Genomic DNA, 23,648 nt, shown 5'->3' on the forward strand with positions numbered 1-23,648 from the left:
GGACCTAAGGATGGGAGGAGAGGGACTAAGGATGGGAGGAGAGGAACTAAGGATGGGAGGAGAGGGACTAAGGATGGGAGGAGAGGGACTAAGGATGGGAGGAGAGGGACTAAGGATGGGAGGAGAGGGACTAAGGATGGGAGGAGAGGGACTAAGGATGGGAGGAGAGGGACTAAGGATGGGAGGAGAGGGACTAAGGATGGGAGGAGAGGGACTAAGGATGGGAGGAGAGGGACTAAGGATGGAGAGGAGAGGGGACTAAGGATGGGAGGAGAGGGACTAAGGATGGGAGGAGAGGGACTAAGGATGGGAGGAGAGGGACTAAGGATGGGAGGAGAGGACTAAGGATGGGAGGAGAGGGACTAAGGATGGGAGGAGAGGGACTAAGGATGGGAGGAGAGGGACTAAGGATGGGAGGAGAGGGACTAAGGATGGGAGGAGAGGGACTAAGGATGGGAGGAGAGGGACTAAGGATGGGAGGAGAGGGACTAAGGATGGGAGGAGAGGGACTAAGGATGGGAGGAGAGGAACTAAGGATGGGAGGAGAGGAACTAAGGATGGGAGGAGAGGACTAAGGATGGGAGGAGAGGGACTAAGGATGGGAGGAGAGGGACTAAGGATGGGAGGAGAGGGACTAAGGATGGGAGGAGAGGGACTAAGGATGGGAGGAGAGGGACTAAGGATGGGAGGAGAGGGACTAAGGATGGGAGGAGAGGGACTAAGGATGGGAGGAGAGGGACTAAGGATGGGAGGAGAGGGACTAAGGATGGGAGGAGAGGGACTAAGGATGGGAGGAGAGGGACTAAGGATGGGAGGAGAGGGACTAAGGATGGGAGGAGAGGGACTAAGGATGGGAGGAGAGGGACTAAGGATGGGAGGAGAGGGACTAAGGATGGGAGGAGAGGGACTAAGGATGGGAGGAGAGGGACTAAGGATGGGAGGAGAGGGACTAAGGATGGGAGGAGAGGGACTAAGGATGGGAGGAGAGGGACTAAGGATGGGAGGAGAGGGACTAAGGATGGGAGGAGAGGGACTAAGGATGGGAGGAGAGGGACTAAGGATGGGAGGAGAGGGACTAAGGATGGGAGGAGAGGGACTAAGGATGGGAGGAGAGGGACTAAGGATGGGAGGAGAGGGACTAAGGATGGGAGGAGAGGGACTAAGGATGGGAGGAGAGGGACTAAGGATGGGAGGAGAGGGACTAAGGATGGGAGGAGAGGGACTAAGGATGGGAGGAGAGGGACTAAGGATGGGAGGAGAGGGACTAAGATGGGAGGAGAGGGACTAAAGATGGGAGGAGAGGGACTAAGGATGGGAGGAGAGGGACTAAGGATGGGAGGAGAGGGACTAAGGATGGGAGGAGAGGGACTAAGGATGGGAGGAGAGGGACTAAGGATGGGAGGAGAGGACTAAGGATGGGAGGAGAGGGACTAAGGATGGGAGGAGAGGGACTTAGGATGGGAGGAGAGGCACTAAGGATGGGAGGAGAGGGACTAAGGATGGGAGGAGAGGGAACTAAGGATGGGAGGAGAGGGCACTAAGGATGGGAGGAGAGGGACTAAGGATGGGAGGAGAGGGACTAAGGATGGGAGGAGAGGGACTAAGGATGGGAGGAGAGGGACTTAGGATGGGAGGAGAGGGACTAAGGATGGGAGGAGAGGGACTAAGGATGGGAGGAGAGGGACTAAGGATGGAAGGAGAGGGACTAAGGATGGGAGGAGAGGGACTAAGGATGGGAGGAGAGGGACTAAAGATGGGAGGAGAGGGACTTAGGATGGGAGGAGAGGGACTTAGGATGGGAGGAGAGGGACTAAGGATGGGAGGAGAGGAACTAAGGATGGGAGGAGAGGGACTAAGGATGGGAGGAGAGGGACTTAGGATGGGAGGAGAGGGACTAAGGATGGGAGGAGAGGGACTAAGGATGGGAGGAGAGGGACTAAGGATGGGAGGAGAGGATGGGAGGAGAGGGACTAAGGATGGGAGGAGAGGATGGGAGGAGAGGGACTAAGGATGGGAGGAGAGGGACTAAGGATGGGAGGAGAGGGACTAAAGGATGGGAGGAGAGGGACTTAGGATGGGAGGAGAGGGACTAAGGATGGGAGGAGAGGGACTAAGGATGGGAGGAGAGGGACTAAGGATGGGAGGAGAGGATGGGAGGAGAGGGACTAAGGATGGGAGGAGAGGATGGGAGGAGAGGGACTAAGGATGGGAGGAGAGGGACTAAGGATGGGAGGAGAGGGACTAAAGATGGGAGGAGAGGGACTTAGGATGGGAGGAGAGGGACTAAGGATGGGAGGAGAGGGACTAAGGATGGGAGGAGAGGAACTAAGGATGGGAGGAGAGGAACTAAGGATGGGAGGAGAGGGACTAAGGATGGGAGGAGAGGGACTAAGGGTGGGAGGAGAGGGACTAAGGGTGGGAGGAGAGGGACTAAAGATGGGAGGAGAGGGACTTAGGATGGGAGGAGAGGCACTAAGGATGGGAGGAGAGGGACTAAGGATGGGAGGAGAGGGACTAAGGATGGGAGGAGAGGGACTTAGGATGGGAGGAGAGGGACTAAGGATGGGAGGAGAGGGACTAAGGATGGGAGGAGAGGGACTAAAGATGGGAGGAGAGGGACTTAGGATGGGAGGAGAGGGACTAAGGATGGGAGGAGAGGGACTAAGGATGGGAGGAGAGGGACTAAGGATGGGAGGAGAGGAACTAAGGATGGGAGGAGAGGAACTAAGGATGGGAGGAGAGGGACTAAAGATGGGAGGAGAGGGACTAAAGATGGGAGGAGAGGGACTTAGGATGGGAGGAGAGGGACTAAGGATGGGAGGAGAGGGACTAAGGATGGGAGGAGAGGGACTAAGGATGGGAGGAGAGGGACTAAGGATGGGAGGAGAGGGACTAAGGATGGGAGGAGAGGGACTAAGGATGGGAGGAGAGGGACTAAGGATGGGAGGAGAGGAACTAAGGATGGGAGGAGAGGGACTAAGGATGGGAGGAGAGGGACTAAAGATGGGAGGAGAGGGACTAAGGATGGGAGGAGAGGGACTAAGGATGGAGGAGAGGGACTAAGGATGGAGGAGAGGGACTAAGGATGGGAGGAGAGGGACTAAAGATGGGAGGAGAGGGACTAAGGATGGGAGGAGAGGGACTAAGGATGGGAGGAGAGGGACTAAGGATGGGAGGAGAGGGACTAAGGATGGGAGGAGAGGGACTAAGGATGGGAGGAGAGGGACTAAGGATGGGAGGAGAGGGACTAAAGATGGGAGGAGAGGGACTAAGGATGGGAGGAGAGGGACTAAGGATGGGAGGAGAGGGACTAAGGATGGGAGGAGAGGGACTAAGGATGGGAGGAGAGGGACTAAGGATGGGAGGAGAGGGACTAAGGATGGGAGGAGAGGCACTAAGGATGGGAGGAGAGGGACTAAAGATGGGAGGAGAGGGACTAAGGATGGGAGGAGAGGGACTAAGGATGGGAGGAGAGGGACTAAGGATGGGAGGAGAGGGACTAAGGATGGGAGGAGAGGGACTAAGGATGGGAGGAGAGGAACTAAGGATGGGAGGAGAGGGACTAAAGATGGGAGGAGAGGGACTAAGGATGGGAGGAGAGGGACTAAGGATGGGAGGAGAGGGACTAAGGATGGGAGGAGAGGGACTAAGGATGGGAGGAGAGGGACTAAGGATGGAGGAGAGGGACTAAGGATGGAGGAGAGGGACTAAGGATGGGAGGAGAGGGACTAACGATGGGAGGAGAGGGACTAAGGATGGGAGGAGAGGGACTAAAGATGGGAGGAGAGGGACTAAGGATGGGAGGAGAGGGACTAAGGATGGGAGGAGAGGGACTAAGGATGGGAGGAGAGGGACTAAGGATGGGAGGAGAGGGACTAAGGATGGGAGGAGAGGGACTAAGGATGGGAGGAGAGGGACTAAAGATGGGAGGAGAGGGACTAAGGATGGGAGGAGAGGGACTAAGGATGGGAGGAGAGGGACTAAGGATGGGAGGAGAGGGACTAAGGATGGGAGGAGAGGCACTAAGGATGGGAGGAGAGGGACTAAAGATGGGAGGAGAGGGACTAAGGATGGGAGGAGAGGGACTAAGGATGGGAGGAGAGGCACTAAGGATGGGAGGAGAGGGACTAAGGATGGGAGGAGAGGGAAAAAGGATGGGAGGAGAGGGACTAAGGATGGGAGGAGAGGGACTAAGGATGGGAGGAGAAGCACTAAGGATGGGAGGAGAGGGACTAAGGATGGGAGGAGAAGCACTAAGGATGGGAGGAGAGGAACTAAGGATGGGAGGAGAAGGACTAAGGATGGGAGGAGAGGCACTAAGGATGGGAGGAGAGGGACTAAAGATGGGAGGAGAGGGACTAAGGATGGGAGGAGAGGGACTAAGGATGGAGGAGAGGGACTAAGGATGGGAGGAGAGGGACTAAAGATGGGAGGAGAAGGACTAAGGATGGGAGGAGAGGGACTAAGGATGGGAGGAGAGGGACTAAAGATGGGAGGAGAGGGACTAAGGATGGGAGGAGAGGGACTAAGGATGGGAGGAGAGGGACTAAGGATGGGAGGAGAGGGACTAAGGATGGAGGAGAGGGACTAAGGATGGGAGGAGAGGGACTAAAGATGGGAGGAGAAGGACTAAGGATGGGAGGAGAGGGACTAAAGATGGGAGGAGAGGCACTAAGGATGGGAGGAGAGGGACTAAAGATGGGAGGAGAGGGACTAAGGATGGGAGGAGAGGGACTAAGGATGGAGGAGAGGGACTAAGGATGGGAGGAGAGGGACTAAAGATGGGAGGAGAAGGACTAAGGATGGGAGGAGAGGGACTAAGGATGGGAGGAGAGGGACTAAAGATGGGAGGAGAGGGACTAAGGATGGGAGGAGAGGGACTAAGGATGGGAGGAGAGGGACTAAGGATGGGAGGAGAGGGACTAAGGATGGGAGGAGAGGGAAAAAGGATGGGAGGAGAGGGACTAAGGATGGGAGGAGAGGGACTAAGGATGGGAGGAGAAGCACTAAGGATGGGAGGAGAGGAACTAAGGACACATTAAGGACTACATTGAGCAGCTGTTCTGCTCTCAGCTTTGAATCAGTGACACTTTTTGGTCATTTTTTATTCGAGATGCACCGAAAACTGAAGCGATTCTGCCAGTTTATGTACTGTTGTTGTTATGGCAACAAAAAACAATATTCATGCTTCAAAGAATAAATCAATTTGAAAACTATGAAAATATTTACTGAATGCTGACGTTCCAACAATATGAAATAAAATTAAATTCCAAATCAAATGTTTAACTGGGGCCTGCAGGCCTGAAACTGGCTGCTGAGAGACGGTGAAATTAAATATCTCCTCTCATAAAACACAAAGTGCATTTTAACATTTTATCTGCAGGTCGTATAAAGCAGTGAGAAACAGGGTTTTGATGTTAAATTAAACCCAACGTTGAGACATGCTTTGTGTCATTAAATTACAGAAATAGAAATTAGAGGCTTTAGAAATGGCCATCTGCGGGAGTTAAATATGGAGTTAAATATGGAGTTAAACAGTAAAATATGGAGTTAAATAGTAAAATATGGAGTAAAATATGGAGTTAAATAGTAAAGTATGGAGTTAAATAGTAAAGTATGGAGTTAAACAGTAAAATATGGAGTTAAATAGTAAATAATGGAGTTAAATATTAAAATATGGAGTAAAATATGGAGTTAAATAGTAAAATATGGAGCTAAATAGTAAAATATGGAGTTAAACAGTAAAATATGGAGTTAAACAGTAAATAATGGAGTTAAATAGTAAAATATGGAGTTAAATAGTAAAATATGGAGTAAAATATGGAGTTAAATTGTAAAATATGGAGTAAAATAGTAAAATATGGAGTTAAATAGTAAAATATGGAGTTAAATAGTAAAATATGGAGTTAAATAATAAATAATGGAGTTAAATAGTAAAATAAGGAGTAAAATATGGAGTTAAATAGTAAAATATGGAGTTAAATAGTAAAATATGGAATTAAATAGTAAAATATGGAGTTAAATAGTAAAATATGGAGTTAAACAGTAAATAATAGAGTTAAATTGTAACATATGGAGTTAAACAGTAAATAATGGAGTTAAATAGTAAATAATGGAGTAAAATAAGGAGTAGAAAATGGAGTTCAATAGTTAAATATGGAGTTAAATAGTAAAATATGGAGTTAAATAGTTAAATATCGAGTTAAATAGTAAAATATGGAGTGAAATTGTAAATAATGGAGACGTGTTGGATTCAACTTGTTTTTGCTCGTGTCACAACATCCTGTTTCTGCTGTTTTTTGTCTTTTGTCCGAACACCAAAAATACATTTTTTGGCCATTTTTGGCTAAAAATTCTCGGTGCATTTCTGTGTTTTCGGCTGTTTCTTCTTTTCTTGGAAATAAGAGAGAGAAATCAGGACTTATCGGTACAAATGCACCCTGAGGCTGTCAGACCGCTGGCTGGTTTTCTTTGAGAGCCAAAATCTGCCTTCAAACTACGTGTTAAAACTTATTTTGTGGTTGGGCGTGTGAATCATCCGCCTGTACAGCTCCATCACTCAGCTCTCATTCGCCACTTACGAAGACAAACGCCGTCTTCCCACAGACGGCGAGCAGAGGACAGACGGAAGAAGCCTCTCAGCCTGTTGTGCGTTGAGCGTATTGTATTTCATGGAGAACTAGCGCTGATGTGGAGATACGGCTGCTTTTGTTTTAATTTGTAACCCAATGCTGGAGCCGTCTGAGCTGTAAGTACTGCTAATTTGTTTCAGACTAATTCATCGCGACCACAGCTTTGGAATTCACCATGATAGGGCAACAGGGAGAGCTCAGCAGCGAGTGGAAAACACACACATGTGCAGACACAGGAGAATAAAGATGTAAAACATGCTGCAGCTACAGCATGTGATCCTGCTCCTCTCTGACCACAGAAACATGTATTTATAGGAAAATACGGCAGCTTCTCCGTCCTGAACTGGCTCTTAAACATTAAACATCTAATTTCCTTCTCCGATAATCCCTCCGGACAAACTGCAGCCTGTCTGAGTTAAATAGTAAAATATGTAGTTAAATAGTAAATAATGGAGTTAAATATGGAGTTAAATAGTAAAATATGGAGTTAAATAGTAAATAATGGAGTTAAATAGTTAAATATGGAGTTAAATAGTAAATAATGGAGTTAAATAGTAAAATATGGAGTTAAATAGTAACATATGTAGTTAATTAGTAAATGATGGAGTTAAATATGGAGTTAAATAGTAAAATATGGAGTTAAATAGTAAAATATGGAGTTAAATAGTAAATAATGGAGTTAAATAGTTAAATATGGAGTTAAATATGGAGTTAAATGGTAAAATATGGAGTTAAATAGTAACATATGGAGTTAAATAGTAAATAATGGAGTTAAAGATGGAGTTAAATAGTAAAATATGGAATGAAATAGTAAAATATGGAGTTAAATAGTAAATAATGGAGTTAAATAGTTAAATATGGAGTTAAATATGGAGTTAAATAGTAAATAATGGAGTTAAATAGTAAAATATGGAATGAAATAGTAAAATATGGAGTTAAATAGTAAATAATGGAGTTAAATAGTTAAATATGGAGTTAAATATGGAGTTAAATAGTAAATAATGGAGTTAAATAGTAAAATAAGGAGTTAAATAGTAACATAAGTAGTTAATTAGTAAATAATGGCGTTAAATATGGAGTTAAATAGTAAAATATGGAGTTAAATAGTAAAATATGGAATCAAATAGTAAATAATGGAGTTAAATAGTTAAATATGGAGTTAAATATGGAGTTAAATGGTAAAATATGGAGTTAAATAGTAACATATGGAGTTAAATAGTAAATAATGGAGTTAAAGATGGAGTTAAATAGTAAAATATGGAATGAAATAGTAAAATATGGAGTTAAATAGTAAATAATGGAGTTAAATAGTTAAATATGGAGTTAAATATGGAGTTAAATAGTAAATAATGGAGTTAAATAGTAAAATAAGGAGTTAAATAGTAACATATGTAGTTAATTAGTAAATAATGGCGTTAAATATGGAGTTAAATAGTAAAATATGGAGTTAAATAGTAAAATATGGAATCAAATAGTAAAATATGGAGTTAAATAGTAAATAATGGAGTTAAATAGTTAAATATGGAGTTAAATATGGAGTTAAATGGTAAAATATGGAGTTAAATAGTAACATATGGAGTTAAATAGTAAATAATGGAGTTAAAGATGGAGTTAAATAGTAAAATATGGAATGAAATAGTAAAATATGGAGTTAAATAGTAAATAATGGAGTTAAATAGTTAAATATGGAGTTAAATATGGAGTTAAATAGTAAATAATGGAGTTAAATAGTAAAATAAGGAGTTAAATAGTAACATATGTAGTTAATTAGTAAATAATGGCGTTAAATATGGAGTTAAATAGTAAAATATGGAGTTAAATAGTAAAATATGGAATCAAATAGTAAAATATGGAGTTAAATAGTAAAATGTGGAGTTAAATAGTAACATATGGAGTTAAATAGTAAATAATGGAGTTAAATATGGAATTAAATAGTAAACATGTGCAGACACAGGAGAATAAAGATGTAAAACATGCTGCAGCTACAGCATGTGATCCTGCTCCTCTCTGACCACAGAAACATGTATTTACAAGAAAATACGGCAGCTTCTCCGTCCTGAACTGGCTCTTAAACATTAAATATCTAATTTCCTTCTCCGATAATCCCTCCGGACAAACCGCAGCCCGTCTGAGCTCTCATTGGGATTCAGGAGGCACGGCAGCAGCTACAGTACAGCAGTCACTCAGTCCTCTGAATTCAAAGAGGATGCTGATCGATTGCTGCTGAGCGGACGCTTAAACCCAGACCCAAACCCAACTAAACCGCACAGCAGATAATCTGCAGAGTCAACCTACAAACACAGCACATAATGAGAGGCACACGGCCAGATCACGCCGAGTGTGTGTGTCGTTAACCAGGCCGGCGAGGATGCCAGAGATGTGGGAGGAGTTAAGGAGCGCCGAGAGGCCAGCGGATGCTATCAGAACCCTTTTCACTTCTGCTGGTCTGGCGCCCATCTCAGCACCTGCAGCGGCCAACCCGAGGACCTGAGTGTTGGCGGGTCTCAGAGCAGCCAAGCCGTGTCGAGTGTAAAGAAAAGCTGCCGCATTGTTTCACAGGAAGGCTGCCGGGGGTTGGTGTCGGGCCCCGAGCAGGAACCATTAAATTACGTTGCTTTATGGCTCAGAGTTCCTCTCAGACTCGTCTCCATCACCTCCTGAAGAGCAGAAGCAGCTTTTCTGGCAGGTTAAGACATCATTTTTTTACCCAAACGTTTGAAAGAAGTTGATGAAGTATTAAAGAACTCTTTCTGAAACACTTTGTGTGTGACGATGGTTTGAAACTAAGGGAGCAGGTGCGTCTGGCTCCGGCCCTCCACCTGTCAGCGGGACGCCAGGCCTCCCCAGCACAGCTCCATGGTGGTGGAGAGCGCTGCCTTAAGCCCCATCAGCTGGAGGAGAGTCTTTGAGCTGCAGCCTAAGCCCGGACCCCGGTCCCCTCATGAATATTAACCAGCCCCGAGCCCCGGCTTTAATCTGCCTGATCCCCGCGCTGCTGCCGCCGCCACGATAGCGAATCTAATTATTTGGTCTGATATTAACCCCCCAACACTGCGTCCTCACTCCAGCTGCAGCGTTGGTGTGTGTGTGTCAACAGCAGCCACCTTCTTTACTGGAGTCGGTTCACATTCACCCCCCCACAGCCTCTCCTTATCAGGCCCAAAACGCCCTCCTCCTTCCAGATAAAACCTGAATGCAAATGATGGTTCCTTCATTCTCTTCCTTCATTCCCTCGTTCAGCATCAGAATGGATCCTCCTCTATGGTGGATGGTGATGAAGCAGAGAACTTCCCCTGAACTACCCCCCCCCCCCCGCTCCGCTCATATCCTGCAGATGAACAGATTAAGATTTCTCTGTACAGCTGTCAACGGCCACAGTTTTACAGCCACCGCTGGGGAAGAAGTGTTTGTATATGCAAATGTCTGATGGCACACATCTGTGTCTCAGAGCTGCAAACTGAGTCTAATGTGGCTCCAAGACGGCCTTCGGCTCATTAAATGTAAAACATCTCAGTCAATAACCCATCCGGAGGACGGTCTTTAACCAGTCAGAAAGTGACACCCGTGGGAAGCTGTTAAATCATTTAATAATTCACATTTATTCACATTCAGCAGGGGATTTAATCCCAAACTGTTTGCAGGTGTCGGCCATCTTAGAAACGAAGCTCGACGGGTTTAAAGATGTCAGAAAGGTTGTGATTATTGGTCAGGTTAATCATTCCTGCTGGCTCTGCAGCACAGATCTGTTTTCTTTAACAATCTTTGGTTAAATTTAATCCTTTATTGTACATTTAGAACTGATTAAACAGCACATTTCGCTGCATTAATGAAGCTATTAATCACAGCTTCTTGTTGTATTCTTACTCTAAACTGGAATTACTCCCCCCCCCCCTTTAAAAGAGAAAAACAGTCCTGTTGGTGGCGCTCAAAGGTTGCATCAGAGCGTCAGATATGAGCTCCATCAGCCAGTTTAACTGGTTTATCGCTGCTTTTCTCTCGATGTTCAGACTTCGGATGAAGCCGCTCCGCTGCTTTTTCTCCATTATTTAAAAACTAATTCCTCGCTTTTAACCTTCCTGAGAGGAAACGGCAGAAGCCTGGAGGTTTTCTGCTGCTCTACATGGGAATTAAATGAGCCGCTCTGCTCCTCTCGACCTTTTCAACCATCCTTCTCCTCTTTCACTGTCTCTCTCCTGCCTTTTTATGCACCTTTCTTTCTTAATCTGCGATTCGCTTCCTCTCCAAACTCTCATTCCTCCCCTCTGTCTGCCTGCCCCTCCCTCCATCACCCTATCTTTCCCTCTTTTCTGCCTCCGTCTCTACAGGAAATGGTTTCATTCCCCGTCCAGGGGGCTGGGGGGGGGTGCACTCACTGTCCCAAACAAAGAGGTCACTGTGTGAATCCTCCAAAAATACAAAGAAGAAAAGGAAGGCAGATAAAAATCAGAAACCTACTCTCATCCGCCTCTCACACAAACACACACACGTGCACACTTCACCTCACGTGCACTCGCACAGAGCTCTTCTGGGACCTTCAGCAGAGACAAACCATACTTTTTTATACTGTATATTCTGCCCGTGGGGGGCTCATCCAGGCAGTTTATGGCTAAAGGGGGGTGCAGGGGAGGCTTATTCTGGCGCTGGTGCACGGCGGCACACCTCCGAGAAGAAAAAGGAGGAGAAAAAAATAGATGGAGCCGGGTTTGATGAGCTGCATGCAAATGACATGTAAAAATATAAAAGTGCGATACTTAAAACGGGGGCTGAGATAAGAGATTTGAAAATGAGGCACTCTTGGAAAGCGGGCTCCTGAACCGCCGGAGATGAGGCTCTGAGATAGAGAGGAGAGAGGTTCTCCCCTCTCTTCTTCTCCTCCACCCTGCAGAAGCTGATGCAGATGACAGCGAGATGCAGATACCAGCCAGTCATTGCCACTGAGTGATGAACACCTCCCTCTCTGCTTCCAGCCTCCACTCCCCCAGGTCTGGCTAACATTCCTGCACTTCCCTCTCCCGCCTTTCTTTTTGTCTCAGGTTTTAACCTTCCTCTCTCTTAAGGCCTCCTCTTCCTCTCAGGCTTCACTCGATCAGCGTTTTATCTCTTCCTGCAGCTTCCATCGGGTGATGGGCTCCTCTGTCAGGTTTAAAGTGACAGGCTGGGGGACAGACGGCTGCTGTCACCATGCCAGCCAATCATATGACCCGGGAAGGTAAATGCAGCTCATATGGAGCTCGCTGATAGAATCAACCAGAACGGCTCAATATGTCCATCATCCGAAGACATTCGAAGACTCTAACCCCGGCACGGTGTCACCCAGAACATGCTTACATTCTGAAATGTGACGAAGAAGCAGAATAAAATCAGGATCATGCTCATCAGTGACTGCTTTAGGTCAGCAGACCAGAATTTTCCCTCCAAGAGCATGAAAAAGTTGTCCCAAATGTGCACAAAGTCATCCATGAAGGATCTGTCCTAGAGCCTGAAACAGTAAAGACTCTCTTAAGATGTGTGGTTTGTTATAAAGAAATATAAAGAATCTGTGTGGCTCAGAGGGCCGAACATCTGTGGCTCACAGGGCCGAACATCTGTGGCTCACAGGGCCGAACATCTGTGGCTCAGAGGGCCGAACATCTGTGGCTCAGAGGGCCGAACATCTGTGGCTCAGAGGGCCGAACATCTGTGGCTCACAGGGCCGAACATCTGTGGCTCAGAGGGCCGAACATCTGTGGCTCAGAGGGCCGAACATCTGTGGCTCACAGGGCCGAACATCTGTGGCTCACAGGGCCGAACATCTGTGGCTCAGAGGGCCGAACATCTGTGGCTCAGAGGGCCGAACATCTGTGGCTCACAGGGCCGAACATCTGTGGCTCAGAGGGCCGAACATCTGTGGCTCAGAGGGCCGAACATCTGTGGCTCACAGGGCCGAACATCTGTGGCTCACAGGGCCGAACATCTGTGGCTCAGAGGGCCGAACATCTGTGGCTCAGAGGGCCGAACATCTGTGGCTCAGAGGGCCGAACATCTGTGGCTCACAGGGCCGAACATCTGTGACTCAGAGGGCCGAACATCTGTGACTCAGAGGGCCGAACATCTGTGACTCAGAGGGCCGAAGAGGCGACACGATGCTCCGATAACAGCACCGAGTGGCGGCTGAATGAGGTCATGACCTCCGATAGTCTCCGATCGTCAGTAAGAGGCCAAAACGGACAACCACAGACGATCACTGCTAACCAAAGCCTCAACCCGCCTACAACTGGTGATCAGGAAGCTCTTTAGGGCTGATTTCACTTTCTCTCTCCGTCTCTTCCTGCCGTCTTTCACAAGCAAAGACCAAGCGCTGGTTCTCACCGCCCACATCCACAAACGCAGCTCTGCAGCCAGCGGGCGACGAAGCCGAGACAGCGAGCCCCCGCTGGACCGGACACGGGCAACACCAGGAGGCCCAGCAGGGCTTCATGGGCGCTCATCGTCCTTCTTTAGGCGCCGCAGCTTTTAGTTAGCGGGGTTAGCGTCTCCGTTACTCAAACCTCTTCCTACTAAACCGTTAAAGAGAACCGAACCCTTTCAGAGATGTAAACCAGATGATATTCAAATAGCACCGAAGCTGCCAGAGATAAGGTTTCCTGTCTGTTCATCAGAGTTTAACATTAACAGCTAACGTTTTCTTTAACAGATGCAAAGAAAGCAGCCTTTTCAGAGAACTGTGCCTTAAATACCTCCAACAGCTCTCCTCCTTAATGCTCCTCCTGTATCTGGTTCTTCTGGGGGGCATCGCAGAAGGTGCCTCAACACTCACCGTAATCATCGATTTGTCATCTTCTGAAGGAGCAGCGTTTTAATTAACATTCTAATTTGATGGGCGGAGGAAAGAGAGAAACAGAGAGGCAGAGAAACACTGTTGATGAGTCCAGATAAACGATGAAGATCAGAATCAGGATGTAAACAAACCGAGTCGATGAGGAAACTGCTCGGGAGAGAAAAGGGAGGATCACCTTCACTCGTCCTTCCAGGGGAAGTGAGGGAAGGATGGGAGCAGTGGAGGTAGCGGGAGGAGAGATAGACTCTGAGAAGAGACTCCCCAAAAAGTGTTTGAAAAGCCGTGGGTGGCGCGCCTTATCGCCCCAGTTCTCCTGGAGAGATTATTGGGGGATTAGTGCGAACGCTTGTTTCTAAAACATGATGAAAAGACGTTGGGCGCGTGATAACGCTTTGAACTCCACTACTCTGCTCCTTCTAGGATCGCGCCTTCAGGCCGCCTTTCCACGAAAGACAGGACTGGGGTGGGGTGGGGTGAGCTGCTGAGGCAGGAGAACAACGGTGTGTTTGTGGAGCTTCCACTTTGGACTTCTGCAGGATGCAGCAGATAAAACAAACTCCAGCTTTTTAACATCATCTGAGCTGAAATTTCAAACCAATCCTGCAACTTTGGACCAATCGCACGCACTTCCACTATCAGTTAATTAAAGGAGGATCCAATCAGAAGGAGAGGAGATATAATATCAGATTTGTTATGAGCGATCCAATCAGAAAAGCGGCAGCTCGCTCCCGGGTTGCCATGGGAGGCTCGCCGACGAGGACCCGGTTGTTCACTGAACCAAAAACTGAGAGGAATCAGCAGCCAGCTGATCAGTCCATCAGTAAACATTATTATAGTCTGTTCTAAAGTCCAACAGCCATATCAGCCAGAATATATTTAAATAGATAAACGGTTTTACGCCTCTTTCTCGAAAGATGCAAATGGCAGGATTTCCATATGACACAGGCCAGTTAACACGCTGCTAATATAACCAAGAAGATCTGACAAGAGGGAGCGCGAGGACTGGATCTCATCTGTCTCCCTGCCCCCCCCCCACCCTCACAATCAAAGACAGCCGTCTTCACAGCTTCCAACAACAAGTCGCTGCACTGGGAGACGTGTTGCTGCTTCCTGCTGGAGCCAAACAGTAAACTGGGCCGATGCTGCCCCTCTCTGAAGCCCGAGGGTAGGTCCGAGGGAGGTGTGTGAAAGCAGAGGAGAGCGTGTTCAAACATGCTTTAAAACATCAACTAAACAAATTAAAAAAGGCTTTTTAACTCGGGACCCGGATAAACAGCGAGTGAACGGGTTCAGACCTCCTGGAAGCGTTGGATCTTCCATCCACACGCTTTATTACGTGCAGCTTTCTGCTGAGAGTTGAATCACTCAAATCCTCGTTTTAAGCAAACAAAGCGTTTCTTCTGACTTAAGTTTGCACTCTGGAAGCGCAGACAACATGATATTAGTCAGCAGATGAGTCGATTCAGCGTTATGATAATGTGTGAGGCTGCCGCCTGTTCCTGAGCGAAATGACCTGATCTGCAGAAACAGCGATAACTGTTGAGAAAGTGCTTGATGGACTGATAGGCGGGTCACACAGCGGTGTGGTTGAGCCTCAGGAGGAAGTAACTGTGGGGTTTAAAGTTTAGAAAACATTTCTAGAACCTGTGATTTCACACTGGAATTCAAACTGGAGCAGTTCGATCAGGAGAAACAAACAAAACAAAGAATAAAATCCTCCTCCAGCGTGGTCCAACTCCCACTTTAAAGAGGAATCCTGGTTAAAGCTGTCCATGCAAAAGTTCTGCAGAGTTCTGAGGTTTCTTCCCCTCCACAATTACATCAGCAGCTACACTTCAGCTGACCAATCAGAGCAGGAGGCGGGCCTTAAAGAGACAGGAGCCTAAACAGGGCTTAGTGGGGGCTTTGTTGCTTTCTATTCAAGCAGAAGGTAAAGAAAGCGCATCAGTAATGTAAGTGGTGGGAAAAATGATGCCATCTTTGACCATAAGAGCACAGAAAAACATAAAAATGAGCCAGTAATGGGCTCTTTAAATCCAGCGTCTCTTCCACGCTTCTCTCCTGCTGCTCTGTCAGTGGATTTGGTTGAAATCGAGCCCAACCTGCTTCATCCGGTGCCCAGAAACAGCGAGTGTCACTCCGATGGAACGCACGTGAGCCGAGTTCATCGCTCATATTCACATCGGTTGGATTTCAGGACTAAAATTCCCCCTGATGTCTCTGGCAGATGAGCAGATTTCTCCTCTCCGGCACACTGAGCAGGATAGCCCTGACCCCTGCTGACCCGGGAGGGAGGGATGGATGGAGGGGGGGAGGATGTGAAGTGACAGGGGGAGAAACACAGGAGGAATGTGAGATTACGGTTACTATCTCTTTCAGATACCGAAGGTCCGTCTCCTCACTCCTTCAGCCCACAGATGGGATGGGGGAGGAGGGAAAGTGAGGAAGAGGAGAGTGAAAATGACGAGATGCTTTCCATATGAATGGAAAAGAGAAGGAAGACTTTACAGTTTGGAGGAGGAATAGGAGAGGGAGGGGAGGAACAAAAGGTTCACATCTATCTGTACACTCAGAAGCACACTGATGATAAACCAAATCTCAGAAATGAGAGCCTATCAAGCAGGAATCAATCACTGGGGTTTGTTGTCCAGGAGGATGGCGCCATGAGGAGATAAAAGACAGGCGGACGTCTGGGAGGGCGGGAGGAGAGGAGAGGAGGGGAGGGGAGGATGATGGGAGCGGCCAGGATGTGTGGCAGAAACTCCATCATCTGGACCGCTCTGAACCCGTTTGGATCCGTTTTCTGAGCTGAAAAACAACAAAGTCTGAATCCGAATCTCAACACTGAGCAGCAGCAAAGGTTTGTGAGGAAGCATGAGGTCCGTGCATCTGTTCGTGAGCAGGAAGCCCCGCCCGGCGTCGGTATCACATGATTAGATGGACTTGCACATGATGCACAAACCCAGCCTCTGATAGAGCTCCATCCGGTCCCACACACTCTTCCCAGGGATCTCACACAGATGCCGCACACATGGCCGCTCTCACTCACGTGATGTTATCCAAACATCCGACCGCTGACCTCTGACCCCTACGACAGAGGCCCGGCTTCACCTCGGTGTTAGATGGGTGCGATAAGAGGCTGCATGCATAATTCCCACCATCAAAATAACAACTCCAGTCTAATCGATGGCTGCAGAGAGCTGGTAATTGTTCTGAGATATCCGGTGTTACGCCAGGAGAGCTCACTGTGGCGTATTCACACCCGAAAATAAAAGAATCAGGCCGAGCTGACCCGGTTCATCGGGCTCCGTGTGGAAAAATCAGAACAAAGATGCAGAATAAGACAAAAGGAGACTCCAGTTATCACCAAACCATCTGAAATGCCATAAAACTGCCATAAAAATGCCATAAAACATAGTTTTTTGTGTCCTATAAATCTAATAATGAACAAATTAGCTCGGGATCTAAATGTAAAAGGGTCAGAGAGTGCAGAGGATCTGTGGACTGGGTTCTGTTTCTGCGGCATGTTTCCAGTGCGTTTAAAGCCAAAGAATGAGAAAAGAAAGGAGAGGCAGCGGGTTTCACCGCGGCTTCAAGCACTAAGCAGGGCGTACTCGAACAATATGAAAGGTTCAGTGCTACAAACTCCACCCTGAGGCAGACTTTAGAGAATTCCCTGCAGGCCAGAGCCCATCTGAAGGATAAAATCCTTCCCTCCAGCTTGTTTGGGCGCTGGTTCCAGAGGAAATTGAGATCAGGGACAAGGAGCCCTCAATAACTCTCTAATCTCCGGGGAAAGTTCCTGCATCTTTAGAAAACAATGCACCGTCTCCCTTACCTCTGCCTCCTGGTCGTCTGTGCTGGCCTCTGATTGGAGGACTCCTGGGCAGGGGCCCCATGCGGTGTCAGGATGGACGTCCCTGACTGCCACCACGCCGCCTTCATCGCTGACCTCCAGGTCATCTGTGGGAGGGCAAAGAAGAGGAGAGATTAAGATCCGGGAGGATTTCATCAGCACGTAAATGTTACCGTTGATGGCTGAACCACGAGCCCCGTGACCTCGCTTTGAACTTGACCCCAACCCTCGGAGCCGCTCAGACCGAGCAGCGAATTCTGTCAACAGCTCAATAGTTTGATAGAAGCTGAGCACTTTGTGTCCTGGCCGGTTCAAACAGAGGAAACTTGTTGTGTACTTCCTCAAAGTGAAAAGATAAGCGCAGAAGGATGGCAGTGAGGGCTGTGGTCTGAGCTGCTGCTGCTGCTCAGATGCAGCCAGATAGGCTGCAGAGGACTCATCTATCCATTTAAAGCTGGCTGGAGTTTGGAAAAGTCTCAGTGAACAAGCTGAAGATTCAGTGGGAATCTGGACCGGGCCGGATCAACACCAGCTGCCTCGGGGTTTGCTTCTGGTGATGACCTCCTCTGATCGGCACATATAAAACCCGCCTGCGCCCCCATGCTTCAGGAGACTGTTTCGGGGGGGTCGGTCTGAAGTGGCGGGCCTGATAAGACTGTTTGTCTAACACTCTCCATGTCAAAACACTCATCTATCTTCTCTGTATCTATCCCCACCAGAGAACAACGGACAGACGCTGATAAAATGGCTTTCCCACAGCCGGGTGGAGGGCGAGGGGGGAGGCTGCGGTGGTGGGGGGGGGCAGGAAGGAGTGCGGTTTGAGGGGAGAAAGAAAGGCAGCGAAAAGAAGACGTTAATTTAATAAAACAAGTGGTGGAAACCAGAGAGCGGTTGTTTTTCTGTTGGAAAGACTTGTGGCAGAGTCGCACAGGAAGTGGTTTGTTCCTGTTAACTCACAGCGGCGCGGCTCGGCATCACGACAAACACACAGGTGCCACAGCCATCGCATTTTATGGAGCTGATAGCATCTGCTTTATCAGGATCGGCCCGGTGTGTGTACACTTGGCTGTGTGTGCTTTATTAAGAGCAGCCACGGTAAACACAGCAGCGCTGCCGGATCGGTCTGCGGCGCATGAGAGCCCGAAACCGATGCCAGACAGACGCAACACGAGCTCACCTGACCCCTGTGCTCGGGTCGAGTTGGGCTGAATTTTTTATTGCATGACTCGGGTTCTGAGTGGAGCTTGATTTCACAAATGTTTCTGAAAATGCGTCAGACTGTGACGCAGATATTCAAGAGGATAGCTGCTGACCTGCTGGCTGCAGAGTCTGAAGTCCAGCCTTCGTCCAGCCACTATCCCAGCTGCTATCATCCGCCGGGGCCTCAGTTTGGCCACACTGACCCGCCTTATCTCAGCACTCCATCAATGTCCAGCCTGCCTCCCTGCTATTGGCCAATCCCCACCACATGGGATGCTTATCAGCCTGACCAGCTCCATTGACCGCCATTGTGAAACGGCATGAGGCTTTGACCTCAGTGAGCCAACACAGATATTAACTTATAAACAAGGCTGACACAAGCATTAGTTTGTTATCCCCCTCCCTTCATGACCTGTACATCTGCAGCCTTTCATGTGAAGTTTCTGCGGGTGTGGAAGGGTCAAGGCCGAGCTAAAAGTCGAACGGTCTTCATCAAAAGGAGGCAAACGTTAAAATGCATCCACCTGCTGCAGAAAGCTCCAATTTAATGCAGTTTGACTGAAAATGTGCATGTTCTGTGATTAGATTACAGGCCTCTGATCGAGTTACAATGTTTGTATCAGGCTGATGGAGGGGTGGCCCCCCAAGGCCCAAATATCCACCACATTTACAAACCTCTGCAGGCTGTTAGGGTCGGATACCGAATGTGATGAGTGATCTATCAGTAAACAAGCTAATCTGAGAAGTTAAACCAGTAATACGTGAAGATTAATGAATAGATATGAAAGTTTTTCACTCAGAAGAAACACTAAAACTTCATAAAAGAAGAGGAAATATAAAAAGAAAGATGCTGAGTGCTGTTATAAGCCAAGGAGAACATGTTTGTCATAGAGAGGGCAGATTTTATCGTCCAAACTTTCGGAGACGCCCCCACATGTACCTGCTCAGGTGTGTAAAGCTTTAAAATCCACTCTGGACCTCAGGGGAAGCCAACAGAGCGATGAGTGCACTGATATTTTTAGTCAGAGGTTCTGCAACAGCTGCAGATGAGACGGCTGATTACTAAAATATAGAGAGCTGAAAAAGTCCAACTTCGAAGTGATTATAGAGGCAGCAGCTTTCTCTGCATCTTCATCAGATTTCCTTTGTTCTTTCTTCTGTGAAAACACAGATTTCTGTGCTGCGGGAAGGACTTTGAGCAGGAATAAAATGGGTAAAAAGGTAAAAGGAAGTTTAAAGCATTTCTTCCTTTAATCATCAGGGGAAATGTGAGATCTCTGGTGGATAAAATGGACGAATTCAGAGCCCTGATGAGGACACAGCAGGAAAATCAGGCAGAGACCTGGCTGCAGGAACAGCTCTAACAGCTCTCTGCTCAGCTTTAAGACTATCCGGGCAGACAGAGACTGCAGACAGAGCGCTAACAGTAAAGGAGGAGGATCACAGAGCTGGTTAACAACAGATGGTGGAATCCTGGACCTGGCTGCAGGAACAACTCTAACAGCCCTCTGCTCAGCTTTAAGACTATCCGGGCAGACAGAGACTGCAGACAGAGCGCTAACAGTAAAGGAGGAGGATCACAGAGCTGGTTAACAACAGATGGTGGAATCCTGGACCTGGCTGCAGGAACAACTCTAACAGCTCTCTGCTCAGCTTTAAGACTATCCGAGCAGACAGAGACTGCAGACAGAGCGCTAACAGTAAAGGAGGAGGATCACAGAGCTGGTTAACAACAGATGGTGGAATCCTGGACCTGGCTGCAGGAACAACTCTAACAGCTCTCTGCTCAGCTTTAAGACTATCCGGGCAGACAGAGACTGCAGACAGAGCGCTAACAGTAAAGGAGGAGGATCACAGAGCTGGTTAACAACAGATGGTGGAATCCTGGACCTGGCTGCAGGAACAACTCTAACAGCTCTCTGCTCAGCTTTAAGACTATCCGGGCAGACAGAGACTGCAGACAGAGCGCTAACAGTAAAGGAGGAGGATCACAGAGCTGGTTAACAACAGATGGTGGAATCCTGGACCTGGCTGCAGGAACAACTCTAACAGCTCTCTGCTCAGCTTTAAGACTATCCGGGCAGACAGAGACTGCAGACAGAGCGCTAACAGTAAAGGAGGAGGATCACAGAGCTGGTTAACAACAGATGGTGGAATCCTGGACCTGGCTGCAGGAACAACTCTAACAGCTCTCTGCTCAGCTTTAAGACTATCCGGGCAGACAGAGACTGCAGACAGAGCGCTAACAGTAAAGGAGGATCACAGAGCTGGTTAACAACAGATGGTGGAATCCTGGACCTGGCTGCAGGAACAACTCTAACAGCTCTCTGCTCAGCTTTAAGACTATCCGGGCAGACAGAGACTGCAGACAGAGCGCTAACAGTAAAGGAGGAGGATCACAGAGCTGGTTAACAACAGATGGTGGAATCCTGGACCTGGCTGCAGGAACAACTCTAACAGCTCTCTGCTCAGCTTTAAGACTATCCGGGCAGACAGAGACTGCAGACAGAGCGCTAACAGTAAAGGAGGAGGATCACAGAGCTGGTTAACAACAGATGGTGGAATCCTGGACCTGGCTGCAGGAACAACTCTAACAGCTCTCTGCTCAGCTTTAAGACTATCCGGGCAGACAGAGACTGCAGACAGAGCGCTAACAGTAAAGGAGGAGGATCACAGAGCTGGTTAACAACAGATGGTGGAATCCTGGACCTGGCTGCAGGAACAACTCTAACAGCTCTCTGCTCAGCTTTAAGACTATCCGGGCAGACAGAGACTGCAGACAGAGCGCTAACAGTAAAGGAGGAGGATTACAGAGCTGGTTAACAACAGATGGTGGAATCCTGGACCTGGCTGCAGGAACAACTCTAACAGCTCTCTGCTCAGCTTTAAGACTATCCGGGCAGACAGAGACTGAAGACAGAGCGCTAACAGTAGACAGACACTAACAGACACCTGGTTTTTTACGTGGTGATAGGAAGTCAGTGACCATAGAAGGCTAGCTTAGCTTACTGTTGTGTAGCGAGCTTTAGACAGCTGTTTGCCATCCAGCATTTCACCTCCTGAGGAACCTTTAGGATGTCTGTGACAGCCCACTGAGAACAACTTTCTATTTACTGGTAATTAGCTAATGTTGCCCAGAAGGAGGAACATTAGCTTGTACCTGCTCAGCTGTACGAGCGACATTATCAGCTGGTTTTCTGTCATTCCCAACAAAAGTGAGCACGGCTGATCCTCTAATGAAGCCAAAAGAACATAAGAGTGAAAGAAAACTGCAGAGCATCACTGTTTTATCATGTTGGCAGGGAAGAAAGTGCTATCTGTGCACCTCCGCTAATGAGTGCGACTGGCTAATCCCAACAGGTTAGCCGTGTCCACTGAGGTAACACGAGGCCTCCAACAATCCTAATCCCTGTTAATTACCCCGGCTGCCAACCACAGACCTCCATAATAACTCCCCAACTCCTTATCAACCCCCCCGTTACACACTATAAGTGCAGAGCGAACACATGCACACTCTTTCTGACCCATTCCCAACACACAAGGCTGGACGGCTTGTTATCAATATCAACCAGCACCTCAGTGTCCACACACACAGGTGCACACATCCTGCCTGCACCCCCCCCCCCCCCCCCCCCCCCCGCTACCGGCTACACACACAAAGGCTTATCAATACGGCGCTTCAGCAGCCACTGGGGCGTCCAGGCCCCTTTGATGAGCCAACACAATAAAACAATCATCTCGTCATTAATGAAATGACTAACGCAATTAACCGATGAGTGTGGGGGGGGGGGGGGCAGAAACCAGGCTGGTGCAGATCAGGTTGTTACAGGATTCATGGATCAGTGCTGCTTTTGGTGCCGTCCTGACAGTTTAATTAATGCGCTCCGTGGATGGAAACCAATCAAAGCACAGAGTTATTACAGTTTACAGATTCAGGCCTGTGTTTGCTCCTGTTGTGTACACAAAAAGAAAGACCATAAAGGACGGAACCGGCTCCACCGGCGTCAGAAACATCAGAGGAACAGTGTGTTCGCGGCCTGAGGCTCAAACTGTGCGTCCCGTAATGTAAAAGATCATCGCTGATTCGTTTGTGAACGGCGGAAAGTTGGCAAAGTTTACGGATGCCTTGAAGTTATTGGTTGGACATGCTCGAGTCTGCAAAGGTCAGTGAATGCAACACCGTGTCATGGCTGACTGATGAGCTCATCTTTCATGTTTCAAAGAGATAAAAACTCAAAACATTAAAACACGACGATGAGAATCCATCCTGGAAACAAAGATTCAAGATGTCCGCGTGTTCTCCTAAAGCCGGTCGGGCAGATTAACTGTTGATACGTCTCCAGGTATATACAGCAGTAATTAAACCTGCAGGTGGGCTGTTATCTGAGCTGATATGACACCTTATTATTACATTCTTATTAAGTGGAAACTGCCCACAACTTTCTGAAACACAAGTTTTACTCAAAGATGGCAGAGCGGGTGTTTTTGGTGGGTTGTCAACGGTTACTCTGAAGCCAATCAGCTCAGTCTCTGATTATCAGAAGTCTGAAACCAGCAGAAAGACGGTCCCAGACGCTTTTAAACAGATTAACTTTAACTCATGCATCCAATAAAGCAAACATCTCACCTGATTGGCTAAAAAAAGGAAAAGGTGGTGCTTCTCCACCCGGCCTAATTGACTTTTAAAAGAAGGCTATTGTTGATATCAAATGAGCACATCGAGGCGGAGCTATTGATTTTTTGACACCACACAACAGGAAATCTTTATCGGGGCGCTGCTCCGACCCAGTGCTAATAGGTGGGGTTTAACCTCTGCTGAATGACGAATCCCAGCGCCCCCCCCCCCGTCCCATCCTCCTCCTCCTCCTCCTGGGAGGCGAACACTGTGGTCCTGTGAGGCTCGAAAACGCTCCAGGAAGCATGAGAAATCCCTTACAGGCAGTTCCTTCGGTTAAAAAACAAACCGGTAAACAGAACTTTGATTTTCTCCGAACCGCCTCAGATTAGTTATTTGGCTCTGAAACCTGCTTTCATGCCTCCCACCCAGCGTTTCTCATTAATGACCACTCCTGTCATTTTAATGCAGCCTGATAAAAAGACTCAATCTAACAACAACTCCTTTTCTCTTCCTCGTCTTCCTCTC

General features: G+C 47.9%; 1 protein-coding gene across 2 annotated transcripts in view; it reads right to left on the bottom strand.

Annotated features, from left to right (window-relative positions):
- zfpm1 (zinc finger protein, FOG family member 1) overlaps positions 1-23,648 on the bottom strand; it is a 121,251-nt gene that overhangs the window by 9,254 nt on the left and 88,349 nt on the right. For both annotated transcript variants that reach the window (XM_072386736.1, XM_072386737.1), the window contains one exon: positions 17,288-17,412. In XM_072386736.1, coding sequence (XP_072242837.1) covers positions 17,288-17,412 — 125 coding nt within the window. The remainder of the gene's footprint in view (positions 1-17,287; positions 17,413-23,648) is intronic.

The sequence above is a fragment of the Leuresthes tenuis genome, unplaced genomic scaffold (assembly GCF_036924035.1).
Source record: "Leuresthes tenuis unplaced genomic scaffold, fLeuTen1.0.hap1 SCAF_5, whole genome shotgun sequence".
NCBI lineage: Eukaryota > Metazoa > Chordata > Actinopteri > Atheriniformes > Atherinopsidae > Leuresthes > Leuresthes tenuis.